Source organism: Mus musculus, chromosome 12 (assembly GCF_000001635.26).
Source record: "Mus musculus strain C57BL/6J chromosome 12, GRCm38.p6 C57BL/6J".
NCBI lineage: Eukaryota > Metazoa > Chordata > Mammalia > Rodentia > Muridae > Mus > Mus musculus.
In genome coordinates this window covers 57,668,778-57,693,799 of record NC_000078.6, presented here as the reverse complement: position 1 = coordinate 57,693,799, position 25,022 = coordinate 57,668,778, and the positions used below count along the sequence as shown (strand labels likewise).

General features: G+C 40.5%; 1 protein-coding gene across 19 annotated transcripts in view; it reads right to left on the bottom strand.

Moving 5' to 3' along the window:
- Positions 1-25,022, bottom strand: part of Ttc6 (tetratricopeptide repeat domain 6) — a 191,208-nt gene that overhangs the window by 44,112 nt on the left and 122,074 nt on the right. For 9 of the 19 annotated variants that reach the window (XR_001780477.2, XM_017315184.2, XM_017315185.2 and 6 more), the window contains 7 exons: positions 20,414-20,867; positions 19,979-20,108; positions 19,032-19,201; positions 16,534-16,670; positions 7,379-7,548; positions 5,157-5,277; positions 3,965-4,115 (listed from right to left, as the gene is read on the bottom strand). Coding sequence is in view for 13 of the 19 variants with exons in the window: in XM_017315184.2 (XP_017170673.1) it covers positions 3,965-4,115; positions 5,157-5,277; positions 7,379-7,548; positions 16,534-16,670; positions 19,032-19,201; positions 19,979-20,108; positions 20,414-20,867 (1,333 nt within the window). In the remaining 6 variants the exon portion in view is untranslated. Of the gene's footprint in view, positions 1-3,964; positions 4,116-5,156; positions 5,278-7,378; positions 7,549-16,533; positions 16,671-19,031; positions 19,202-19,452; positions 19,950-19,978; positions 20,109-20,413; positions 20,868-25,022 lie in introns of those variants that run through there. The other 10 variants (XR_001780479.2, XR_001780478.2, XR_001780482.2 and 7 more) reach the window with 8 other exon arrangements.

Here is a 25,022-nt window from a genome sequence, read left to right as displayed (position 1 = left end):
ACAGTGGAGAAACAGGCTTGGAATAAAATTAATAAGTGAGTGGATAAAACAAATCATAAGAGTGGTATAAAAAGAGGACAGTTTGACATTCATATGGAAAGGAAGCATTCTTTCTATCCCTATTAATGGTCACAGAAACATAACCTGAATTTCTATACTTTAGAGGACAAAAAAAAAAAAAAATCAGCTACCACTGAAGACATTGCCATATAGAGCAGCACTACACAAACCTAGAAATATGAACCCAAACATGTTGTGGATAGCCCTGGTGCTGCTTGTGTTTTTGATGTTAATTCCACTTTCCTAGGAGGGGTTGCCTGGAATGAGGAATGAGTCACTTACTAAGGTGATTTCTTGTGAACCTTCCCCTAATGAATAAAGGAACCAATCACTGGGTTAGGATGTGGGACTTCCAGATTGGACAGAGGAAGAGAGGAGGCAGGAGATAGATAGGGGCTTTTGGACAGGGTCAGCAAGAGGACAAGATGTAGCTACGAGTGTCTCCTGGTTTAGATGGGAAATCCTAGTGGATTCGCCACCAGAGGATTTAGATTTAATATGGCTTACAAGATTAGGATTCTAGTGGTTGTGCCCAGTGATTGAGTTACCATTGTTTCTAAACTAAGTTTGTGTGGTGTTTTCCTTTCTACTGCAGCTAGACTGGGTTCCAGAGAGAAAGGTACAGTGACAAAGTGTGGGTTTGCCAGAAGTGCACCACAAAAGACCATGAGAGTTTTGAAGCATGGGGCTGGCATGGTAACGACCCACCAGTGGGAACTTAGTGAGCTGGGTGGAGAGATTTCGGAGCTCTGAGTGAGAGAGTCTCCACGAAACGAGAACAAGCTGGCCATTGCCTGGCCAGCCAGCCCGTCAGTGCTTTGCTGGCAATAGCACCTTTTTTTTTTTTTTAAATATTTCCCGCAACACAAACAACCAGCACTGCTATCAATAAGATGGCAGTGTGCTGCTATTAGAATTTATGTATACATGGAAATAGTTTAACAAACTAATTTATACATAGAAATAAATGGAACCAAAATAGCACAAACTATTTGAAGAAAATAGTGTGTAGAGTCAAGAGAAAATCCAACAAGATAAAGTTTATTTAAACAAATTAGAGAATTTCTGTGGAACTTTGGGGCTATTGGTTCTTAAGCTGACCTTGTTCTGGTCACACAACTAATGAACTAGTGCCATGTTCACATTACTATACTTAGTTGTGTCAATGGTCCAGATTGGTATTGCTTTTCTCAGTCCTGTGATCTGATACTTGAGAAAGCACTATAAGAGGGGAAGAGGTATTTTTGACTAGTATTTTGAAGACATAACAGTCAATCATGATGGAGAACACACAGCAGTAGACTGCCCCAGGGTAATGAGAGCTTAAGACTGGAATATCTCTCACCTCAACAGACCAGTAGCAGAGACCTGACAAGAAGTGGGGTTAGGACATAAAATACCAAGAACCATATAGTGATGTACTATCTCCAGAAAGGTTTCGCCTCATTGAGATTCCACAGTCTCCCAAAATAGCATCGCCAACTGGGGACCAAGAGTCCAAATATACAAGCTGATGGGAGACATTTTACATTTAAACCACAACATTCCATCCTCAGCAACACACACCCAACCCAGCTCATAATACAAAATACATTCAGTCTGACTTCAAAACTCCCTACTTTCTTATATTTCCAATATTATCCAAAACCTGCTGTTGGCTGATAGTTACCAAGTACTTGATAAAGCAACTTTAAAAGGGATTTCTTTTGCATTCGATTGAGAAAATTCAGTCTATCTTGTGGGGAAAACACGGTGGCTGACTGCACCATGGGAAGAATACATTAGTCAGGATTTATAACTTGGTAGACAAGGAAGTAGCAACAGTGCAAGGCCACACTATAAAATTCCAGCTCTCTACTTCCTCTGATCTACAGCACCCCAAAGAGTGCTACTAGCAGGGCACTAAGTAAGTCTTTGGAGGAGTGGGCATTGTGCATATAAACCTTAACAATATTTATGGACCAAGTAAACTTCATTGGGACCCATAGACGTTCAATTTCTGGATTTATATGCTTTTCTGGGGTTAGGTTTTAGCTTAGATTAAGAAAGGAAGCTGACTGTATTCCCCTGCCTAACTGAACTTCCTGGTTGGGCCTCAGTCAGAGAGGATGCACTTAGTCCTACTGGGAATGCATATCCTAGGGCAGGGTGGTACCCAAGGTGGGTGCTTCCCTTTCTCTCCGAGAGAAGTGGGGAGAGGATAATGGGGGAGGAATTTGTAAGGATGGGACTGGGAGAAGAGGGACTGGGAGTATGGGGAGGGGGGTCCACAATCAGGGTGCAAAATGAACAAATAAATAAAATAAAGAGGCTGAACCTACAAGTGGAAGAATATCTCCTCTCTCTCTCTCTCTCTCTCTCTCTCTCTCTCTCTCTCTCTCTCTCTCTCACACACACACACACACACACACACACACACACACACATCTGTATATATGACAGAGAGGGGGCTTAACTTTGATAATTTAAACACATTATTTTTTTCTGAATCTTGTTTTTCTTACTCAAAAATACCTCATAGAAATGCCTCCTAGAGAGTTTGTGTAGTTATGTCTTTTATTTTTTTCTGACTATAATAGCTCTTAATGTATAAACATAATTAATAATGACTGTATAGATATTTGGGCCTCTCAGAACAAAGAGTAAACAACTCAGCTATCTTGCTGGCACATTGAATTCTATATATATTTCTGGAACATACCAGATTCCTTAAATGGCCTATATCACTAACAGATTAGTGGAAAGAATAATACACTATAAGCATGTGTATGTCTTACCCAACAAGATTACCAACATACTTTCTCTGGGGAGAGCACTGAGCCTGCTCTGCAACCTCTACCTTCATCATCTGGAGAATATGAACTTTGAATTGGACTCTAGGTTCTGAGATGTAGCAAAGGAAGAGTAGAACAGCTATTACAAACAAGAAATAAGTCTTTCCTGCTTTAGTAAGGTGCTTCTGAAAGTGTTTTTACCACAGCATAACTCAGCACGTTACAAGCAGAATATCCAGAGATATGTTTGAACAAGGATGGAATGGTAGGATAGGAAAACCAGGTCCCCAAAGGTTTTAAGCAGAAAAAAGGAAAAGCCTGGACTTATATATTGGCATAGTCACTGGAACTTCTGTTAGTTGCATCAAAAGCAGGAAAGAGCAGAAACAAGAAGATTAAGTGGTCACTGCATGATCCTGGGAAGGAAGCAGCATCTTGGGGTGAGCTGTTAGTAGGAAATAGCCCAGAGGTGTATCTTTGAGACTAGAGATTCTGGTTTTAGGTGGAGAAAACAAATGTTTTATTGAGTTATTTCAATTTGTTACACTAAAAATTTGTTAGATAGATAGATAGATAGATAGATAGATAGATAGATAGATAGATAGATACCTTGTAAAAACTAAAAGCTAAAGCTGTTAATTATTAGGAGTTATATATATATATATATATATAACATATATATATATATCCCTTATTCTATGAACCCACACATTTACCAGTACATAAACACACACAAACACATACTCAGAATTAGACTAACAGATTCCAAAAGGCTAACAGTAGTTTTCTCCCAGCAAATAACAGACAACTTTGAAGCTACTGATTCTCAGAAACGTCCTTATGATGTATTCTTATTTGCGTAAAGTACAATAACTACAATAAATGTATGCTGTATTTTAATAAGAATAAAACGTGTTAGAGATAGTGTAGCAATGAAAATGGACACTTCATAAGTAGAGGCTTTGTAAATAACTAATAATAGTTAAATATATCTGCTTAATAGCTATTACTTATAAATCCATGAGCCTCTGTGATTAGCTAAAGAATATGTTCATATATTATAAGTTACATTAGACAAATAGGCAAACAATTAAAATATTTTGAAATTCAAACATTCCAGTCTTAAATACCTTAGAATAGGTTTCTGCTCTACAAATATAGCTTTGAAGATATAAAGGATCAACTTTAATTGCTTCAGTAAACCACCAAAAGGCTTCAGTATAATTATCCAAGTGTTCTAGATATATGATGCCAATATTTATATAAGCCAAAGTAGCATTTCTAAAAAGACAATAAAAATGTATTAAAATTTACATTTATTTCCAATGTTCATCATTTATTAAAAAATAAGCTAATGAAATACATGAATCAGTTGCAATTAGACATTCTTAATGCTCTACTAAAGAAATGAGATTAGTGCACTGCATGATCTTAAAAAATTATAAGCATGGGTGATTGGGAAGGTGGGGAGGAGCCGGAAGGAGGCAGGCGAGGGAAACCATGATTGGAATATATTGTATGAACAAAGTATTTTCAATAAAAAGGAAGAACTTTCCTAATAAAAGGCTTTGTAGTAAATTACCAATTATAGAGTCTGTACTGAAAAAGAATATAGTAAAGTTTCCTAAACTCTTTAGCAAAACTTGACGTAATTCTAAGTTACCTTGAATTAATGACTATTGTTCCTCAATTCAAAAGTCTTTGCCTGAGGCCATGAGTAATTCTAAGAGTCATTCTAAGGTTTGATGGCTTTCAAGTAAGAAAAAAAAAAAGAAAAGAAAACAAAAAACAAACCTCTTCACATGGATAGTTATAAAATTGCTTTTCAATATCAAATAAATTATTTCCCCTTTTATAATCAAGTGAATTTTTTCTAGCATGGGAATTACCATAGACATTACTTTGTTCAGTGTTTCTATTTCGAGACAAGGGCTATACAGTTCTGTAGCCCACACCCACAGAAGCCCTGACTGCTGGACAGCAAAGGGCCTTCCACCCCCCTTCTGACTCTATATCTGAAGCATCACTCTGCCTCTGTATTCCAAAGAAACCACTGTGGTCCTCGGAGGCCTCTGCTCTTAACTCTCCATTTTAACTTTTTAACTTAATGTCCATGGACTTACATTTCCTCCAAGCTCTTCAGCCTCTACAATAATCTTATTTCAGTGTTACTTTAATTCTATTGTGACTTTATAATTACAGCCTTATTTTCTACAAAGTTATTGATAATGCGGGAAAGCTTTCTTTTGTTTTGTTTTGTTTTGATTTGATTTTCCCCTGATTTCATGCAATAGTGAAATAAGTATGAAAACAAAGACATACCTTTCAAGAGAAACAACAGTTTCAAAATCACAAATCGCCAGCATCCAAAATTTTAGTTGTGTATAGAGTATGCCCCGATGTAGAAAACAATTAAGATTATCGTAGCCATCATTTATAAGAACTGAAGATATAAAACATATACTTTTGTTTCTAGACAGTCAGATGAGTTACGTTTCCAAGTACACTCTTTCTACTGCTTCTCTTATCTAGCATTCCATAAACAATGTGTCTATGTTGAGTTTGCCCATTTGGGCAAAAAAATAATATGCATGTTTTAAAATTGGCTAACTAGTAATACTGTGGCAATCGTAGTTCACGGGTTAATGGAAGCTGGTAGTAAACCCTGACATCCCGTTCGCTTTACAGATGAAGATACTGAAGCCAGAGGAGCACAGTGCAGCAACAGGGACTAGGGTGTAAGTCAACAGCAGAGGCAGGCCTAGAACTAACTCCGATGGGAGGGCGTCCTTGCTCGCAGTGGCCCGTTAAGACCACAAAGACGTCAAGGACCAAAGAACAGGTGAGGGTGTACTGGTCCAAGACAAGGCATGTGGCAGATGTCAAGTCTACTTATCTCCAGAGATAGAGGGCTTCAATGAGGCTATTTAAGGCAAGAAGAACTTGGAACTGAAGTGGAAAAGTTAACTGTATGTTGGGAACAAGAGGAGAAAAACAACCTCCACTGCAGATGAGTGGCCTTCACCAGTGCCCAGCTGAGAGGACCTCTCTCAAGTCCAACTTGGTTACCAACTCCCCTTTGCTTTCAAAACCATGGTAGTGAACTACATGGACTTTGATAAGAGTCAATTCTTGTTTTCTAAGCTTCTCAAGCCCATTCTGGATTGAGAGGTAACCCCCCTCTCCCTCTCTCTCTCCCTCTCGCCCCCCTCCCCCTTTTCCCTTCTCCCTCTCCCTCTCCTTTTCTCCCATCCTTCCATACTAGATTTCGGGGGCTTTAGCCAATGTTAGCAATGGCCATACTAATGAAACAAATAATCAATATCCTAAAGGCAGTCTCACTGCTCAGTTCACAGTGTGATTGACCAACCAGGAAAAGGTTTGCTGTGATACTGGCAGGAAAAAAAAAATAATGGAGTGATTTAACTACTCTAGGCTGTGTTTTTCTCTGAAAAACAAAAATGATGGTAGTAAATTCTTCATATCATTACTTGAGTATTCATTGAAGTATTCCATATATAGTGCCTAGAACTGTGCTCAGAAAGTACTGAAGTATCCCATAAATGTCAAACATTATCACAGAACCTTGTTATAATGGTGGATTGTTTAAATCCTTGAGGTAATATATAGGAAAAGGTGAAGGCTAAAATCAAGCTGGTCTGCTCTGAATAATTCAATAGTAGAGATTTTGAATTGTTACAGCAGCTTCCAGGATGGGAGGCTGACGGAAGAAATGGGAGGTTAAGACTTCCAGGGAAAAAGTAAAAAGGAAAGGATTCTCTGAATGGACCAGGTGAGTGGAGCCAGACTGTCCCACAGAATTCTTTAAATCTAAAGGATTTGGTGGCAGAGTCCCAGTCATACATATGGCATATTTGATTGGATACTATACTGAGAAATGAACGGTGAACTCAGAAAAGGCATCTCAGTGAGAGCAGAGGCCATGGCAGGCAAAGAGGAAGCGAAGATGGAGTCAGCTATGGGCAGAAATTCGATGTGAGGATGGTTATTAACTGAATAAAGAGCTTCAGGCCTGTTTCCCAAGAGACCTTGGAAATAGACATGAAACCTGAGTTCCTCTCAGCATCTATGGGGCATTTCAGGGATGGCATGATGTCTTCGTAAAGTGCTTGCCTTGAAGCACAGAGACCTGAGTTCTATCCCTCAGAAGAGGGGGAGTTTGGCATGGTAGCATGTGCTGCTGGTAATCTCAGTAAAGGGGAGGCTGAGGAAAGTGGACCCCTATATTTTTTTTTTTTGCTCACAAAACCTAGCCTATGTAGTGAGGCCAGTGAAGGGCAATGTTGCAGAAAAGAATATAATTTGGAAGAATAAGAGAGAAAGGAAAGAATAAAAGGGAAAACGTAGTCAGCTCCTGAAATTATCCTCCAGCCTCTACATGTATGTGTATTCACACATCCGTGCGAGCAACATACATAAAAAGCAAATCTCCACAGTACTACACAGTGATCTACATATTACATAAGTGAAGGAACATTAGCATCCCCCTCATACGGGACTCTCACAAACACGCAGCCAAGTACCTGACACGCTGTAATCCTGCAGTGCTCTGTAAGGGCTACTCTTTCTAAATAAGCAGGCTCGGTAGTACAGCGCTACCCAGTTGTTGGGGTCTAAGTGGATGGCAGCAGAAAAATCTTGGGTTGCTTGCTTATATAAATTCCTTTTAAAATATGCTCTTCCCCGGTATGTCCTAGAAAAAGAAAAGCATTCGAGTGTTGACTGCAAAACAGATAGTCTCTCTTTTTGTTAAACCTATCACCTAGTTTCTGATTGTTTCTCTTTGCTTGCCAATAGAGCTTAGTTGTGCTGCAGCTGTCAAAACAACATAAACATTTTATAGGGACACTTTGTTACATAATTATATGCTTATTAGTTGTGTTTATGGGGTAGCTGTATGGTTATTAACTTTTATCTCATTTCTTTTACAGAGGAGACAACTTTTTAAAATACCTTTGAAACTCATTCTTTATTATTGATTTATTCTGGATGCTCGTTTTATTTTTAGTGAGAGGAGCAGTATTTGCACAAAAGGTTTGGGGTCGAGAAAAAAATATGAAGGTCAGTTGAAGATAATATGAGATAGCCTATCCTATTACAAAGACACATCGGTTATTTTAAAGCATTTGTCTTTAGTCAACTGGGAAAAGGAAGCGACTGAGAAAAGCTTTTGAGACTGGTGATCTTTATTTTTATGATAGTCAAAGCTCATCATTCGAGAGATAGGGATAGGGAGGGATGGGAAGTATCCCAGTGTGAGCCTAAAGGATTGACTCAAATACTGATTCAGTGGGAATGGACGTAGCACCAGCAGGCATTGCTTGGACGGTTAACATGGGCAGTGTCGTGCTGGGGGAGCCCCTGGAAAGGTTGATGCTGTAAGAACTTTGAGTATCAGTTGGGTGTGATGGCACAGACCTTCAAGTCTCAGCACTTGGGAGGCAGATGCAGGAGTATGGGACCGTGAAAGGCAGCCTGTTTTCTGGTCGAGCTAGGTTTAAACCCCAGACACCCAGCAGGTGCTCCTGCAAGGGACAGAAGGCCCTGTTCACCATGCTCCCAGACACTAGGCCCCTGACAGGAGGCCCCAGCTCCATAATTCTGTGGCCATCAGCCAAGTCCCTGGTATTCTGTCTGGACTCCACCCCCACAGTTACCTGGCAACAGCCAGGTAGGCGGGGCCCACACTCCTTTCTCAGCTCTTCCTGAGTCCAGCCACATCTATGGTGTCCAAGAATTTGAGACCCTGGTGTCCTCTACCTCTGTGCAGGCCCAGGGACCCCGAGCCAACTCCGGGCAGGGGGGAGCTCAGACTGTGCTTCCCCACCCTCGGAGTGGGGTCCTGTGGCTTCTCACAGCCTTGACACCCGCCGGGCGGTATGGGGTGCACGCAGTCAAACTTCCCTTCTGCTTTCGCAAGCAGCCCTAGCCCCAGTGGCAGGCAGGCAGGATGCAGGACCTCACTTTAACCCACACAGGAGGATCTCTGGTCTACATAGCAAGTTCCAGGTCAGCTAAGGTTACATAGAGGCCCTGTCTCAAAGAATAAATACAAATTTTTTATTTGTTAGGACATACATGAGATATTTCTTTCTTTTTTCTTTTACTGGATATTTTCTTTATTTACATTTCAAATGTTTCCCCTTTCCCTGTTTCCACTCCAGAAACGTCCTATCCCTTCCCCTTCCCCCCTACCCACTCCTGCCTCCCCACCCTGGTATTCCCCTACACTGGGGCATCAAGCCTTCATAGGACCAAGGGCCTCTCCTCCCACTGATGCCAGACAAGGCCATCCTCTGTTACGTATGCGGCTGGAGCCATGGGTCTTTCCATGTGTATCCTTTGGCTGGTGGTTTAATCCCTGGGAGCTCTGGGGGGTCTGGTTGGTTGATATTGTTGCTCTTTCTATGGGGTTGCAAACCCCTTCAGCTCCTTCAGTCCTTTCTCTAACTCCTCCACTGGGGTTCCAGTGCTCAGTCCAATAGTTGGCTGTGAACATCCGCATCTATATTTGTCAGGCACTGGCAGAGCCTCTCAGGAGACAGATCAGGCTCATTTCAGCAAGCACTTCTTCACATCCACAATAGTATATGGGTTTGGTGACTGTTTATGGAATGGATCCCCAGGAGGGGCAGTTCCTGGATGGCCTTTCCTTCAGTCTCTGTTCCACACTTTGCATATTTGCTCCTGTGAGTATTTTGTTCCCCTTTCTAAGAAGGACCGAAGCACCCACATTTTGGTCTTCCTTCTTGAGTATTCTGTCTTCAAAGAATTCAAGATGCCTGTTTTTTTTGAAAGACCTCTACTAGATATGAAGTGTGTAATTTCAGAAGTGAGCCCCTTCTAAATTTCAAAGAACACAAACATACCAAACGCAAAGTGCATGCTTTTAAGAGAAGAAGGGAGATTTACTTCATTTTAGTAAAGTAGAAAAGTTTTGAAATCAAGTTCAGATTATAAAACTGCCTGCCCTCATGTGAATAATGATGACAAATCTTCAAAACAAAACAAAATTAAGTATATTCTAAATATCATCAAAAAATATGTAATGCCCAAGAGCCATTTATCCTTTGAAATTAGAACATCTATTGATAGGAACAGGTTATAAGTAGTTTCCTTGAAGTAACTGAAAAATAAATGGCTCAGAAATGACAATCACAAGCTTCCCTGAGCAGCCTCCTAGACCATGGGAACCTCCATTCTCCTGCTACCTCTCCTCCAACCTTCATCAGACATGTTGAGCCTGAACCACACAGATAAGCCGCTATTCCCCAACCCATTTCCCACGCCCACTGAGTACTATGGGACAAGCCTTCTGGACCTCCATCCTCCCCTCTCCTTTCCACCCACCTTTATCATATCTGCAGATCCTGAGGCATACAGGTTAGCTTCCCTTCAAGCATCCATCTTTCCTGCTCCCTAAATCTCCTGGAGCACCCAACCTGACCTGAGCTGCCTGCTATCCCAGGTAGACATCCCTTCTCCAGTCATCTCTCTGTCCACCTTCACTGGACCTGCTGCTCCTGAACTATACAGACCTTCAGATCCAGGACCATACAATGCAAGGATACTCATCAAAGGCCTGTCGCCCTGGGATTATCAAGGTGAATCCCCCCCCCCCCCCCGCCTCACAATATCTACTACAATCAGAACATCCAGGAACCAAAGCCATCCAGATGGCTAAAAGACCTCGAAAAAAAAAAACACAATCAACAAGATCCAGGGCAACATGACACTTCCAAAGCACAGCTCCTACTATACAAAGCCCTAGATATCCTAACATACTTGAAGCACAAGAAGATGACCTTGAATTCAAACTTATACAGATGATAGAGACCTTTAAAGAAAAAAAAAACAAACAAACAAATCCCTTAAGGAAATATAGAAAAATACAATCAAACAGGAGAAGGAAAATAAATAAAACTGTGTAATACCTGAAAATGAAAATAGAAGCAATGAAGAACACACAAACTGAGGAAACTCTGGAGATGGAAAACCTAGGGAAGAGAACAGGAACAACAGATGCAAACATCACCAACAGAACACAGATGGAGGAGAGAATCTCAGGCATAGAAGATACAATAGAGGAAATTGATACAACGGTCAACGAAAATGTTAGAGCTAAGAAATTCCTGACACAAAATATCCAGGGAATTTGGAATACCATGAAAAGAATTAATCTAAACTATTCTCAACAAAACAATAAAAAAAAAACTTTCCCAACATAAAGACATGCCTATAAACATATTAGCTTGCTTTTTAAATTTTTAGTGGTTATTTTATTTATTTACATTTCAAATGTTATTCCCCCTTCCCAGTTTCCCCTTCATGAGTACTCTATCCCCTCCCTCCTCCCTCTCCACCTGCCTCTATGAGGCTGCTCAATACAATGCCCACCAAAATTCCAACACAATTCTTCAAATACATGGAAATAGCAATTCTCAACTTCATATGGAACAACAAAAAATACAAGGATAGCCAAAACAATTCTCAACAATAAAAGAACGTCTGAGGGAATCACCATCTCTGATCTCAAATTGTACTACAAAGCAATAGTGATTTAAAAAAAAAAAAAGCAACATGGTATTGGCACAGAGACAGACAGGTTCATCGATGGAATAGAATCAAAGACCCAGAAGTAAACTCATACACCTATGGACACTTGATCTTTGACAAAGAAGCCAAAAACATAAAGTGGAAAAAAGAAATCATCTTCAATAAATGATGCTGGTCTAATTGGCAGTCTGTTTGTAGGAGAATAAAAATAGATGTGTATTTATCACCTTGCACAAAGCTCAAGTTCAAGTGGATCAAGGACCTGAACCTTAAATAAGATACACTGAACCTAATAGAAGAGAAAGTAGGAAAGAGCCTCGAACTCATTGGCACAGGCGGGGGGGGGGGAGTATTTCCTGAACAGAACACCAATGACTCAGGCTCTAAGATCAAGAATTGATAAATGGGACCTCATGAAACTGAAAAGCTTCTATAAGGCAAAAGACACCATCAGCAGAACAAATTGGCAACCTACAGGAAATCTTGAAGAAAATCTTCACTAACCCTACATCTGACAGAGGGCTAATATCCAAAATATATACAGAACTCAAGAAGTTAATCTCCAAAACCCCAAATAACCTAATTAAAATATGGGGTACAAAGCTAGACAGAGAATTCACAACAGAAAAATCTCAAATAGTCCAGAGCACTTAAAGAAATGTTCATAGTCCTTAGTCATCAGAGAAATGCAAACCAAAATGACACTGAGTTTCCACCTCACCCCAATCAGAATGGCTAAGATCAAAAACTCAAATGACAGCACATGCTGGCAAGGATGTAGAGAAAGAGAAACACTTCTCCATTGCTAGTGGAATTGCAAACTGGTAAAAAAACACTCTGGAAATCAATCTGGAGGTTCTTCAGAAAATTGGAAATAGTTCTACCTGAAGACCCAGCTATACCAATACTGGGCATATACCCAAAAGACACCCCACCATACCATGAGGACATGTGCTCCAGCATGTTCACAGCAGCCTTATTTGTAACATTCAGAAGCTAGAAATAACCAGATGCCTCTCAACTGAAGAATGGATACAGAAAATGTGGTTCATTTACACAATGGAGTACTATTCAGCTATTAAAAATGAGGACATCATGAGTTTTGCAGGCAAATAGATGGAACTAGAAAATATCATCCTGAGTGAAGTATCTCAGACTCAAAAAACATGCATGGTATGCACTCACTGATAAGTGGATATTAGCCAAAAAATACAGAATACCTAGGATACAACCTATAGACCCTAAGAAATATAACAAGTTGAAAGGCCCAAGTGAGGTTTCAATCCCATTTAAAAGGGGGAAGGAAATAATTACAAGAGGCAGAGGGAGGGAGGGTCCTGAGTGGGAGAGGGGAGGGGGGAAGGGAAAAGTAGAATAGGATCAGATAAGGTGGGGGAGGCAGGAGAAAAGCCCAGAGAGCCAAGAAAATGAATGAAAATAAGCAGCCTAGGGTGGGATGGGGGGATCCTCCAGAAAGTACCACAACACCCAGGAGGTGAGAAACTCTCAGGACTCATTGAGGGTGACCTTTAGCCAAAATGCCCAACATTGGGGAGAGGAAATTTGAACAGTCCAACTCCAATAGACAGTCAGGGCCTCAAGTGAAGGAACAGGGCTACTAATCCACAGTCAACATTTCTGACCCAGAATTGTTCCTGTCTAAAAGAACTGCAGGGACAAAAATGGAGAAGAGACTGAAGGAAAGGCAGTTCAATGACTGGCCCAACTTGGGATCTGTCTCATGGGGGGAGGGGCCACCAAGGCCTGACACTATTACTGATGCTATGATGTGCTTACAGACAGGAGCCTGGCATGGCTGTCCTCTGAGAGTTCCTATCAGCAGATGACTGAGACAGAGACAGGTACCCAACTATTGGACTGAAGTTGGGGATCCCTAAGGTTGAATGAGGGGAAAGATTGAAGACGCTGAAAGGGAGAATGATCCCATAGGAAAACCAGCAGACTCAACTAGCCCAGACCCCAGGGAGCTCCCAGAGACTGAGCTACTAACTAGGCGCATGCCCAGTCCAATCCGAGGTCCCTGGCACATATATAGCAGAGGTCTGCCTGGTCTGGCCTTAGTGGGAGAAAATGTCCTTAATCCTCAAGAGACTTGAGTCCCCAGGGAAGTGGGAGCCCTGGCATGGGGTGGGGGAGCAAGGGAGAGAAGCAATGGGATAAGGACCTTTTGGAATGGAGACCAAGAGTAAGAAATGACTGGAATATAAATAAATAAATAAATAAATAAATAAATAAATAAATAAATGAATGAATGAATGAATAAAATGTTCAACATCCTTAGCCATCAGGGAAATGCAAACCAAAACTACTTTGGTATTTCATCTTACACTAGTCAGAATGGACAAGATCAATAAAACAGGTGAAAGCTCACTTAGGCAAGGATGTGGAGTGAAGGAAACACTTCTCCACTGCTGGTGGGAATGAGAACATGTACAGCAACGATGGTAATTAAAGTGGCAGTTCCTCAGGAAGGTTGGAATCTATCTACCTCAAAATCTAACTGTACCATTCTTGGGCATATACCCAAAGGACGTGTCATCCGACCACACAGGCAATTCCTAACCGTGGCCGCTGTACACATCCAGAAATTGGAGCCAACCTAGATGTCCTCAACAGATGAATAAAGAAAATATATTTACACAATTGAATATTCACCAGCAGTTAAATGAATGACATCATGAAATTTGCAGATAAATTGGTAGAACTGGGGGGGGGGGGGGGACATCATCCTGAGTTAGGTAACCCAGACCCACAAAAACAAAAATGTACATATTTGCTTATATGTGAATATTAGCTATTAAATCAATGATAACCAAACTACAAACTGTAGAATTACAAAAGGTAGGTATAGAGTAAAGAACTGGGAAGGGACAGATAGATCTCCCTAGGAAAGGGAAATAGAATATATAGTTATAGAGAAAAGGGTTCTGAAAAGGAAGGATCAAGTGGGGAGGAGAAGGGAATAGGGACATGAGGAAGGGAATATGGAAAGAAAAAGCTAAAATTAAGAGCTACTTGAAGGGTAGTATGTAATCCTAATACAGAAGTATGTGTGGGGGGATGCATGCACACATGCACATGTATGCATGTGTATTATCTTTATATTTAATTTATATTTATATCTCTGTACTAGAAGCTACATTTGGAGACAATGGTCGACTAGTTAGGGCTCTTTCTTCATATATATGCATATGTATATATGAAAGTAAGCTAAATAATGGGGGATATAGAGCCTTAAATAGAGCCATCCATCATTACCAAATATAGATTCTAGTATCAAGAAAGGGTTATATCTAATTGAGTTTTGGCCAAAGGGGTCCTATAGGAACATGGGAATCCCCAAACAACCCCTTATACTGCCAAGGCTATAGATTGCTCTTCACAAACTGACTGCAAGGCCCTACTGCTGAAGACAATGCCTCCACAACTCATCAAACTTGGAGAAGTTGAACTAATGCCTACATAGAACCTTCACCCCTGTATTCTAGCACCTTTGTTACAAGAAAGTGCTCTGCATGCTACCAAAAGAGAAACATAAAGATCAACTCAGCCACTAAGCCTTGCATTGACAATGGTGTCTTCCTTGCAAGATGTTCCAGTGCAATAGTAGCGCAAGCTTATGGGAGTAACCCATCAGTATCTGATTGGATTCAAGGCCCACACTACAAGATGGAACCCTGGCATTGCATGGGAGACCAAGAAACTCAGGTTACATATGCCAGAGCTGAGGATAAGGTTGAATACTACTGGGTTTGTTTTGGTTTTTTTTATGTAGATAAAGAAAATGAGTCCTAATGATATTCTGCTATACTTATAGGTCAGAGCCTTGTTCAGTCATAATCAGAGAAGCTCTATCTACAGAAAATGGGAACAAATATACAGACCAACTCTCATATAATATTCAGAGTCAGAGATTTTGGTACACTCAGTCCTAAAAGGGATGTGTCCATAAACAGAAGGACTAGTGGAAACCCTGTGAAAGAAGAGGTGGAAAGGATGTAAGAGCTAGAGAGGATGGAGGGTGCCAAGGGGAAAGGGTCCTCTAAATAAACAGAATCGATACACATATGAACTAAAGACACGAGGCAACATGCATAGGTCCTTCACAGGTTTGTAACAGATGGGGTCCTACAGCTGAAAGGAGAAACACACACACACACACACACACACACACACCTAAACCAGAAGCTATCTCTAACTGCTAACCACTTGTAAATGAAAATTTAGTTTTGAAGTCTCGCTGGGGAAACAAACTACTCTTTGGGGCAGGATGTGTGCCCAGCAGTAGATGGCCAACAAATAATGAATTTGATGGCATCTTAAGACGTTCCTTGTCTCCTCTTGTCAGGTCAATGCTTTTCCTTACTTTTAATCATACTTTTATTTTTTATTGTATTTGTATTTTTCCTCTCTTTCTTCCTCACAAGTCCTTTGCACATATATTATGACTTCAAGTTTAGTGTTTTTATGGAATTCCTGAGTCTGTGAACAAGTAGGGCTCGCCATCAGTCCGTTTTGTATACCGTTTCTTGTTTTGTTTTTATTTTCTTTTGTTTTTACTTCTGTTTGTAGTTTTATCTTCCTTTATTTTATTTTATTTTATTTTATTATTATCCCTTAGAAGTCTGTTTGTTTTCTAGTGAGAGTCAGAAAGCAGATGTGGGTGGGAGGAGAGGTGGAAAGGAACTGGGAGGAGTGGAAGAAGGGAAAACTGTAATCAGGATAGATTATGTGGGGGAAAAATCTATTTTCATTAAAAGGGAAAGTTAATAAAATTTAAAACAACAAAAAAGAAATGGTGAAGCTTTAATACACACATTACAATAAGATATTACAGGAAAATATTTGAACAGAACTGTGTACGCAGTGAATACAAAGGCTATGAATGAAGAGGAAATGTAAAGAAGGAAACTATGGATGCTAAACAATTCTTTGCGTAATTACCAAGTAGTGAGAACCTGAAAATACAAAGAAATAACTTGGCACTGAACATTAGCTCGTTGTCTTAAAAGGGGGCTGTCAGATTATAGCAAGTCACTTTTCCTGAAAGCACATTTAAATAGTAAATCATTTCAAAATGTACATCTAAATTAATTCCTACCTTGCTTTGGAATTATAGGGGTCAAGTTTTAACAGAGATGTAAAATCATATACGGCTCCAATCCAGTTTCCATTTTCAAAGTAAAACATCCCACGTTTCCATAATGCATCTGATCTTTTGCGATTATAGTAAATACACTAGAGGGGTGTGAGGGTGCACACATATTACACAATGAGAAAAACTAAGACCAGTATATGGTCATTTTCAAAATATAGAAGAAAAACCCACTTTAAGATGCTAAAATTCTTCAGATTTTTGTTTAAAGATTATACTAAGAACTGGGCCCACCATCAAATTCTTGAGGTGGGATATTACCCAAGGGGGAAGACAAACAGCAAATACAAGACGCCAAAGCTGTTGACGACTGAAACTTATCACTGATAAAAATTCCTATATATCTTAGTGATGTCAGAAACTACCCCGTTAAGTGTCACAAACATGAGTGCCTGAGCATGACCTGAACAAGGGGAACAGTAACACACATGACAAAGTGGATATGGGAAAGGCCATAAGGCCTCGCCTCTACAGAAGGAAAGCTGAGCCTGGAAAAGTAGTCTCCCCAGAGAGAGCACACTGACTGGTTATCTGCTATCAGATTTATCCCAACTAAACAAGCTATAATCTTGCTATAATCTTGCTTATATATGTATGCATGCTCATACACACACACACACACACACACACACACACACTTGCATGTAACAATTAATGAATAAAGAAGCCATGAATCCTAAAAAGAGTGAGTAGGGCTATATGGGAAGGTTAGGAAGGAAGAATGGGAAGTGGGAAATATGATGTAATTATATTATAATCTCAAAAATAAAAACTGTAGGGTAGAGCTGCGCTGTCTCGCATCATTCTGTCCTAACAACAGATGAAAGATCTAGCCAACTCAGCCGCATGGGTTGTGGCTTAACTCAGCCCCTAACAATGAGAAGAAATAAATTGGCGGTGAGGGGGCTCATGGTTACTCGGTGACACAGGAAAGAGCAGAGGGCAGAAGCAGAGTCACCGTGTGTTCAGCTGGCAAGCTGCGTGCCAGGTGATGCTAGGCAAGAACTGCTGCACATAGGAGCTGCATGGGGACAGTTAAAGGAGGAAGGAATGTGCTACGTAGTTTGAGACCTGTTTGGTTTCAGGATGCTGTGTTCATCTGTTTTTAAACTCTAGTGTCAAACACAGGAAGTGAGAAGAGTCAATAAGGATTTTTACATATTTTCCTCTAATTTAGAGATTATAATTACATCATTTCCTCTTCCTTTCCTCCAAACCCTCCCATATACCCCTCCTTACTCTCGTTCAAATTCATGATCTCTTTTTCATTAATTGTTACATGCATATGTGTGTATTTGTGTGTGTGTGTGTGTGTGTGTGTGTGTGTGTGTGTATGCATACATATTCCTAAATTAAGCCTACTCAGTATGTATAATCTTAGATCTTCAAAGAGACTTTTGGTTACTTCAAAATCAGAAGTTACAAGACCAAGAATACTTTCTTAAGCAGAAGAACATCAAGCTAAGCCATGAAGAAATATGGCAGTTGGGAACTCGCACAATTGAATAATTTAAGCAGTTTGTCCATTGTACTTAGGACTAAGATTTATAGTGAAAAGTCAGTCAGACAGAAATGCATGTCTTGCTGCATCCAAGGGAAACGTTAGCCCTGGTGGCAGCCTCGAGGTGCAGTTCAATCAAAAGCTCACCTCCTTATGGGTATTCTCTCCCACCTGCTTTGCTTCATGACACCATTATAATTTCACATCTTTATCTTCCCTTAAGACTCTTTTCTTTGAGATATTCATAATCTAGAAACATTTCTGTTGTCCACCATTTATCTAGTACTTATGCCGTGTCTCAGTCAACAAATCTTTGTAAATGAATGAAAGAGTAAATGAACCTGCCATCAGAGCTTCTTTGAGAATCAGTAGGTTCCATGAAGAGGGCGCCAACTGTTCAAGAGTTTGATGAAGGAAGAAAGCAATTTCCTCTATTATCCATAGAGGAAAGGCAATTTTCAAAGGCTTCTAAAGCCATATTTCTTAGTCCAAGAAGAGAGAAGTGGAAACGTTGAAAGTTCCCTAGGGTTGCTTCAGTGCCTCACATCTACCTTTTGATCTCCATTCATTCATTCACCAATGTTTTTAAATCATGAAACTGGTGTAGCAGCATGCCAGCAATGGAAGTTCTGTAAATAACTTATTAGTTTATTATATAGAATATGTGATGACTCTTAAGGGCTTTACAAGGGAGTTGGCTCTGTGAATTGGGGCAGTGTGTTGCTCTTGTAGGAGATCTGGGGTTAGGTTTCCAGCACCCCCCAAGTGAAGTCTATAATTTCAATTTCTGGGAACCTGATGGTCTCTGACCTCTGAAGGCACCAGACACGTGCCTGGTGCACATGCATACATGCAAGCCAAACACTTTTAAAATAAATAAGTCAGAAAGAATGTTTGCGATGTAAAATCTATAGGTGGGAGCACTGAGCATCACGAAGCTTACTTTAGAGTAGTCATCAATAGCCAGCACTTTGTTTGTCTTCTCGTACATCTCCCCTCTCTTGAAATAAAGGTCAGCATCTTTGGGCCTGCACTTAATGGCCTGACTGTAATTCAGGATTGCCAATGTAATGTCCTTCTCTCTGAAAATCTCTGCCTTTGACAAGTATGCCTCTGCAAAGAGAAGAGGCAAAACTCCACTTTACAACTTATTCCTTAACTGTGAATTTAAGGCAACAATCCCTCTCCAAAACTGCAGTCTTGGAATGAGTTTGACTGGTAGACTTTATCTCATTTTTCTTAAGTCCCACACCTTATTTTCCCCCTCAGAGTCTGAATACTCATTTGCAATTTTAAGTTGTGTTACTCTGAAGTAGCAAAATGACCACTCACCTCTGAAGTGGTTTGAAATATTTCATTCTTACCAGATGCAATGAAATGTTAAGATTGTATGACACAGAGTGGTGTGGAGTTTTGGCACACAGAGACCAGAAACATTCAGCCATCTTCTACCATATCATGTGGTGGATCTGCGAGTGCTAGGGATTCAAAGATGAGTATGACATTCCCACGTTTCTAGAAAGTTCTGTGTCCAAACACTGAGGGAGTTAGAAAATGGCGCTTCTGTCACCACAGCACCACAGCTCTCATACTGAAACGTGTGGCCAAGAGAAGATTTACAAAGCACCCCCCACTATAACTTTGAGTTCATATTCTCCTTATAAGATAAATGAGGGTGTTTGTGCTGAAACAGATCTCTAGGGCATAAATACAAACATAATGGGAAAAAAACAGTCTGAATGTGTAATATTAAGAAAACTGTACTTTTAAAGCTGGAGACATATACCATGTCTGTGCAGAACTTCTATCTACCACTTATGTCTACTTATAGTAATGACAAGAGCTGAGATAAAGCGACAGGTGCTGGGCCTGTCTCCATATGAAACCCACCTGCATGGTTTTTATTGTACTTAGTTATGAAATTCAAATCATCCAAAGCATCATTGACTTTGTCTTGGAAAAGATAAATGAAATGTCTGTGCCAATAGGCATTTAGAAAGAATGGCTCCTGGAATATAGCCTGAAAAAAAAAAACACATGTATAAAGTCAGGCAAGTTCATTTTCAAAAGGAAGAAACACTATTAAATGAGTTTCTCAAACATCACTGGTACCAGTCCCATACATGTGTGCAAATAAAATCTCACAATGCCCCCCCCCAAATCTAGTGTTTTAATAAGTGTCTCAAAGTGTTCATACTTGTATTTCACAACCACATAAGCTGTTCACCAATCTTCTGCTATTCAACATCTCAATAGAAAACTGCAGTATAAACAAAAGCAACGTGAGTGGTGAATTGTGCTGTTTTGATTTTTTTTTAAACTTACTTCCTGTAGGTCATTCATGGCACTTTGCAGCTTTCCCAGTTTCCGGTAAATGGCTCCACGCCTACAGTACACAAATGCCAGATTTCTTTTCTCACTTTTTATTTCTTGAGTCAACTTCTCCACTTCAGACTCGTAATACTTAATGACCTCTGGTGGAAGGTTACACTTTACGTGATCGCTTAACTCCAGTTTGGAGAGCTCTATCACTGGCTCTGGAACATCTTCTTGAGCAGATGATGCAACTGCGGTGTGTGTTTGCCGAGGTTTGTCTTTAGCAAATAACTCCAGAACCCATGTCCAAGGATCAGTATTTTTTGGTATTCCTCCTCTGCTCTCAGCAAATTTATCAAAATTTAAAATTGTGGGTACGCTGGGGCACCTTATTTGACGCTCATATAATGGAACTTTAAGGAAATACTTTCTCTCTCCAGGAAGTACTCCATGAGATGCTGATCTGGTTTCAAAAAAAAATAATAATAATTACTAATTTTAACTACAGAAACACAATTACCTTTCTGATCAATGATTCAGACTCAACTACATACAAAAAAATTGCTATTTTTCTCTTATTAAAATAATGCTAATTTTATGTAACCCAAGTTCATATTTTCAATCACTAAAACTGTAACACAGTATGAAGAATCTCTGTAAACTAAATGGAAATTTATTTCTAACAAGGCACACTCTCTAGACTGCTCCCCCCCCCCCATGACAGTGGTGCTCCTTCCTAATCTGATTGGCTGCCTCACACTCTGCGTGATGATTGTAGTGGGGACTTCAGAAGATAAGCAGGCAGGAATAAGGAAGTGCTTCTTCCAAAGCTACAACGGATAAGAACCTGAACCTTATTTCTTCCATAAATTATGACAGTTGATCATGCAAATACTTTCAAATGATACAGCTATAGGTTCCATTTCAAATTCTCACTGGCAATACAGCTTTCATTTGGTAGCATTTCTATAGGTGTGGCAGTATAGTAGCTATGGGGCATGGCATAAGGACACTCTACTGGAAGTTTGAAAGGAAGCTTTAGTCTCATCATCTTTTACTTACTGAATTTATATTGTAAGAAGGTGCTAAAGTAGGAGAGCGAAAGTAAGAAAAGGCTCCTGTTCTTTCATTCTTTCTTATAATCTCCACTCCTCATTCTAGTAAAAGCCTTCATCATCCAGCCTGCATGGAATGCAGCATCCTGGCTAGTATGACACAAAGCCATCTTAGGTTTGGGAACCTCAGTACAGAAAGTGCCTACAGGACATAGGGCTGGATGTAGGCATGACTCTAGGATATTTTCTTAATTGGTGATTGATGTAGAAGAACCCAGTCTATTGTGGGTAGTGTCATCCCTGGGCTGGTGGTCCTGGGTTCTATAAGAAAGCAGGCTGAGTAAGCCATGGGGAGTAAGCCCATAGTTAACACTCCTGCCTGGCCTCTGTCTGCATCAGCTTCTGCCTCCAGGTTCCTGCCCTGCTTGAGTTCCTGTTCTGATTCCCTTCAATGATGAACAGTGATATGGAAGTGTAAGCCAAATTTCCTCTGAAAATTGCTTTTGGTCATGGTGTTTCATCACAGAAACAGGAACCCTAGCTAAGACAGTCAATACTCAACTTTCTGCTTCTAACTCTTGGTCTTTGTCTAATCCATCATCCATGTGCCATTTGGGAGTTTACTTCCACAAATGTGTGTCAGATTATGTCACACTTCCAAAACAATCTCTAATGTCTGAAAGATTGTGCTTTCACCATATCCTTTGAGGGGTGACATGAGAAGTGTCAGCATAGACCACTGAGATGCCATCTCTTCCCCCACCCCCACCCCTGTCTGTTCTTTGACCATATTCCCATGATAATCGTCCAGGGCAGTAAACTTTTTAGCCCACTGACTACCTGGCTCCTCTATTCATATTTCTAATTTCTGAGCCAGGTGGTTTGTTTGTGCTCCCACGTTTCTCTCCTTCCTCACTTTGGTTCTCTGGCCTTGGAAACTAATCTATGCGGACTACATCTACAGGATATCTTGTTCTCTGTTTTCTTGCTTAGAAACCTCTATAAAGGGACATAGAAAATGAAAGAATGGACTATCCAGAGAATAACCCACTCAGGGATCCATCCCATAATCAGCCACCAAACCCAGATACTATTGCATATGCCAGAAAGATTTTGCTGAAGGGACCCTGTTATAGCTGTCTTGTATGAGGCTATGCCAGTGCCTGGCAAATACAGAAGTGGATGCTCACAGTCATCTATAAGATGGAACACAGGGCCCTCAATGGAGAAGCAAGAGAAAGCACCCAAGGAACTGAAGGGGTCTGCAACCCTATAGGTGGAACAACAATATGAACTAACCAGTACCCCCAGAGCTTTTATCTCTAGCTGCATATGTAGCAGAAGATGGCCTAGTCGGCCATCACTGGGAAGAGAGGCCCCTTGGTATTGCAAACTTTATATGCCCCAGTACAGGGGAATGCCAGGGACAAGAAGTGGGAGAGGGTGGGTAGGGGAGCAGGGCAGAGGGAGGGTATAGGGAACTTTCAAGATAGCATTTGAAATGTATATAAATAAAATATCTAATAAAGTGTAGTAAGAGATGCAACCTTTAAAAGAAAAAGAAAAGAAAAGAAGAGAAGAGAAAAGAAAAGAAAAGAAAAGAAAAGAAAAGAAAAGAAAAGAAAAGAAAAGGAAAATGAAGTCAAAGTAGTAGTGCCGTGTAGTGGAATTAAAACTCCAGTTATCACCAGTGCTAGTTAGCAAAGAGTGTTCTGGTGAAAAACAAGAACCTACAAAGTCAAGTGTGAGTCACTTAGTCACTAGGACAAGAAGAGTGCTTACAGTAATTACTTTATATTTTCATCATGCTTTCCCCTCCCCAAGTCCTCCAAGATCCTCCTCCCATCCCTAATCCCCAACATCATGTTGGTTCTCCTTTTTCTCTGTCTCTCTCCCAACCAAAAAAAAAAAAATCAAACAAAGCAAAATGAAATAAAAAGTCCACAGAGGTATTATTGAATTTTGACCTGTGCTGGCCAGCTCCTCCTGGGTATAGGGCCTGCCTTGGAGTGTAGTTGATATACCCTGCAACATTCTGTTGAAGAAAACTGATTTTCCTTCTCATGGCAGCTGTCAATCACAATTAGTTTCCTGGTTAAGGGTGGGAGTTTGTGTCCATGTCCCTGTCCCCTGTCTCATGGCTGAACCCATCTCCCCTAAGCCCATTCAGGTTTTGTGCGCTATCACAGTCACTGTGTATTCATCCACGCATCAGTCCTGTTGTGACTGAAAGTGTCGCCTTGGAGTCATGACATCATCTGTAACATCCATCCATGACATCACCTATCTGCCCTTATGGTTTTTCACTTCCTCTCCCACATCGATCCCTAAGCCTTGATGGGGTACGAGTCTGATGAAGACATCCATGTAAGACTGGCTTCTCCAAAGTTTCTCTCTCTCTCTCTCTCTCTCTCTCTCTCTCTCTCTCTCTCTCTCTCTCTCTCTCTCTCTCTCTCTCTCTCTCTCTCTCTCTCTCTCTCTCTGCACATTGACCAGATGTGGGTCCCTGGGTTAGTTCCCATCTACTGCAGGAGGAAGCTTCGCTAATGAGAGCTGAGAGAAACGCTTTAAAAGACCAGAATGGTGGTGGTACCAACTAAAATCCGAAAGCCCCTAAATGCAGCAAGGTAATGAAGCTACTATGGAATGAACTCAAAACTAAATAAGCAGATATGGAAAATGGATCCTCCCCCAACCCCCAAATTCTACTTATCTTTCCTAATATGGCTGAGAGACATTATATTCCTTGTCTGAGAAATGCAATCTCCACCTTGCATAAATAGTTGTTAATGACTATACTGTCATATTGCCTCATACGTGTGTTGTATTACACTAGATCACCACACTGGATCCCAAAGTCTCTCAGCTGTAAGATCTGAGTACTTTTGCCCAGTAACAGCTGCCAGTCCTTCACCCTCCCATATCCATATTGCAGCTGGCCCTAGTTAGTGAAGCCTGAGTTACACTACCTATTATCTTACAAGTTACCATTCACCAGAAACATCTAGGGGACTTGTTGAAAGGCAGATTTTTGGGCGTCCCGCTCTCTAATTGAGCAGACATAGGGTGGGGTCCTGGGGTTTATATTCTAACAAGTTCCCACATAAAACACACTGATACCAAGATAATACTCTAAGATCCTGTCATAAAAGAGTGAGTGCTTCAGGGGAAAAATTCCTGAACAGAACAGCAATGGCTTGTGCTGTAAGATCGAGAATTGACAAATGGGACCTAATGAAACTCCAAAGTTTCTGCAAGGCAAAAGACACCGTCAATAAGACAAAAAGACCACCAACAGATTGGGAAAGGATCTTTACCTATCCTAAATCAGATAGGGGACTAATATCCAACATATATAAAGAACTCAAGAAGGTGGACTTCAGAAAATCAAATAACCCCATTAAAAAATGGGGCTCAGAACTGAACAAAGAATTCTCACCTGAGGAATACCGAATGGCAGAGAAGCACCTGAAAAAATGTTCAACATCCTTAATCATCAGGGAAATGCAAATCAAAACAACCCTGATATTCCACCTCACACCAGTCAGAATGGCTAAGATCAA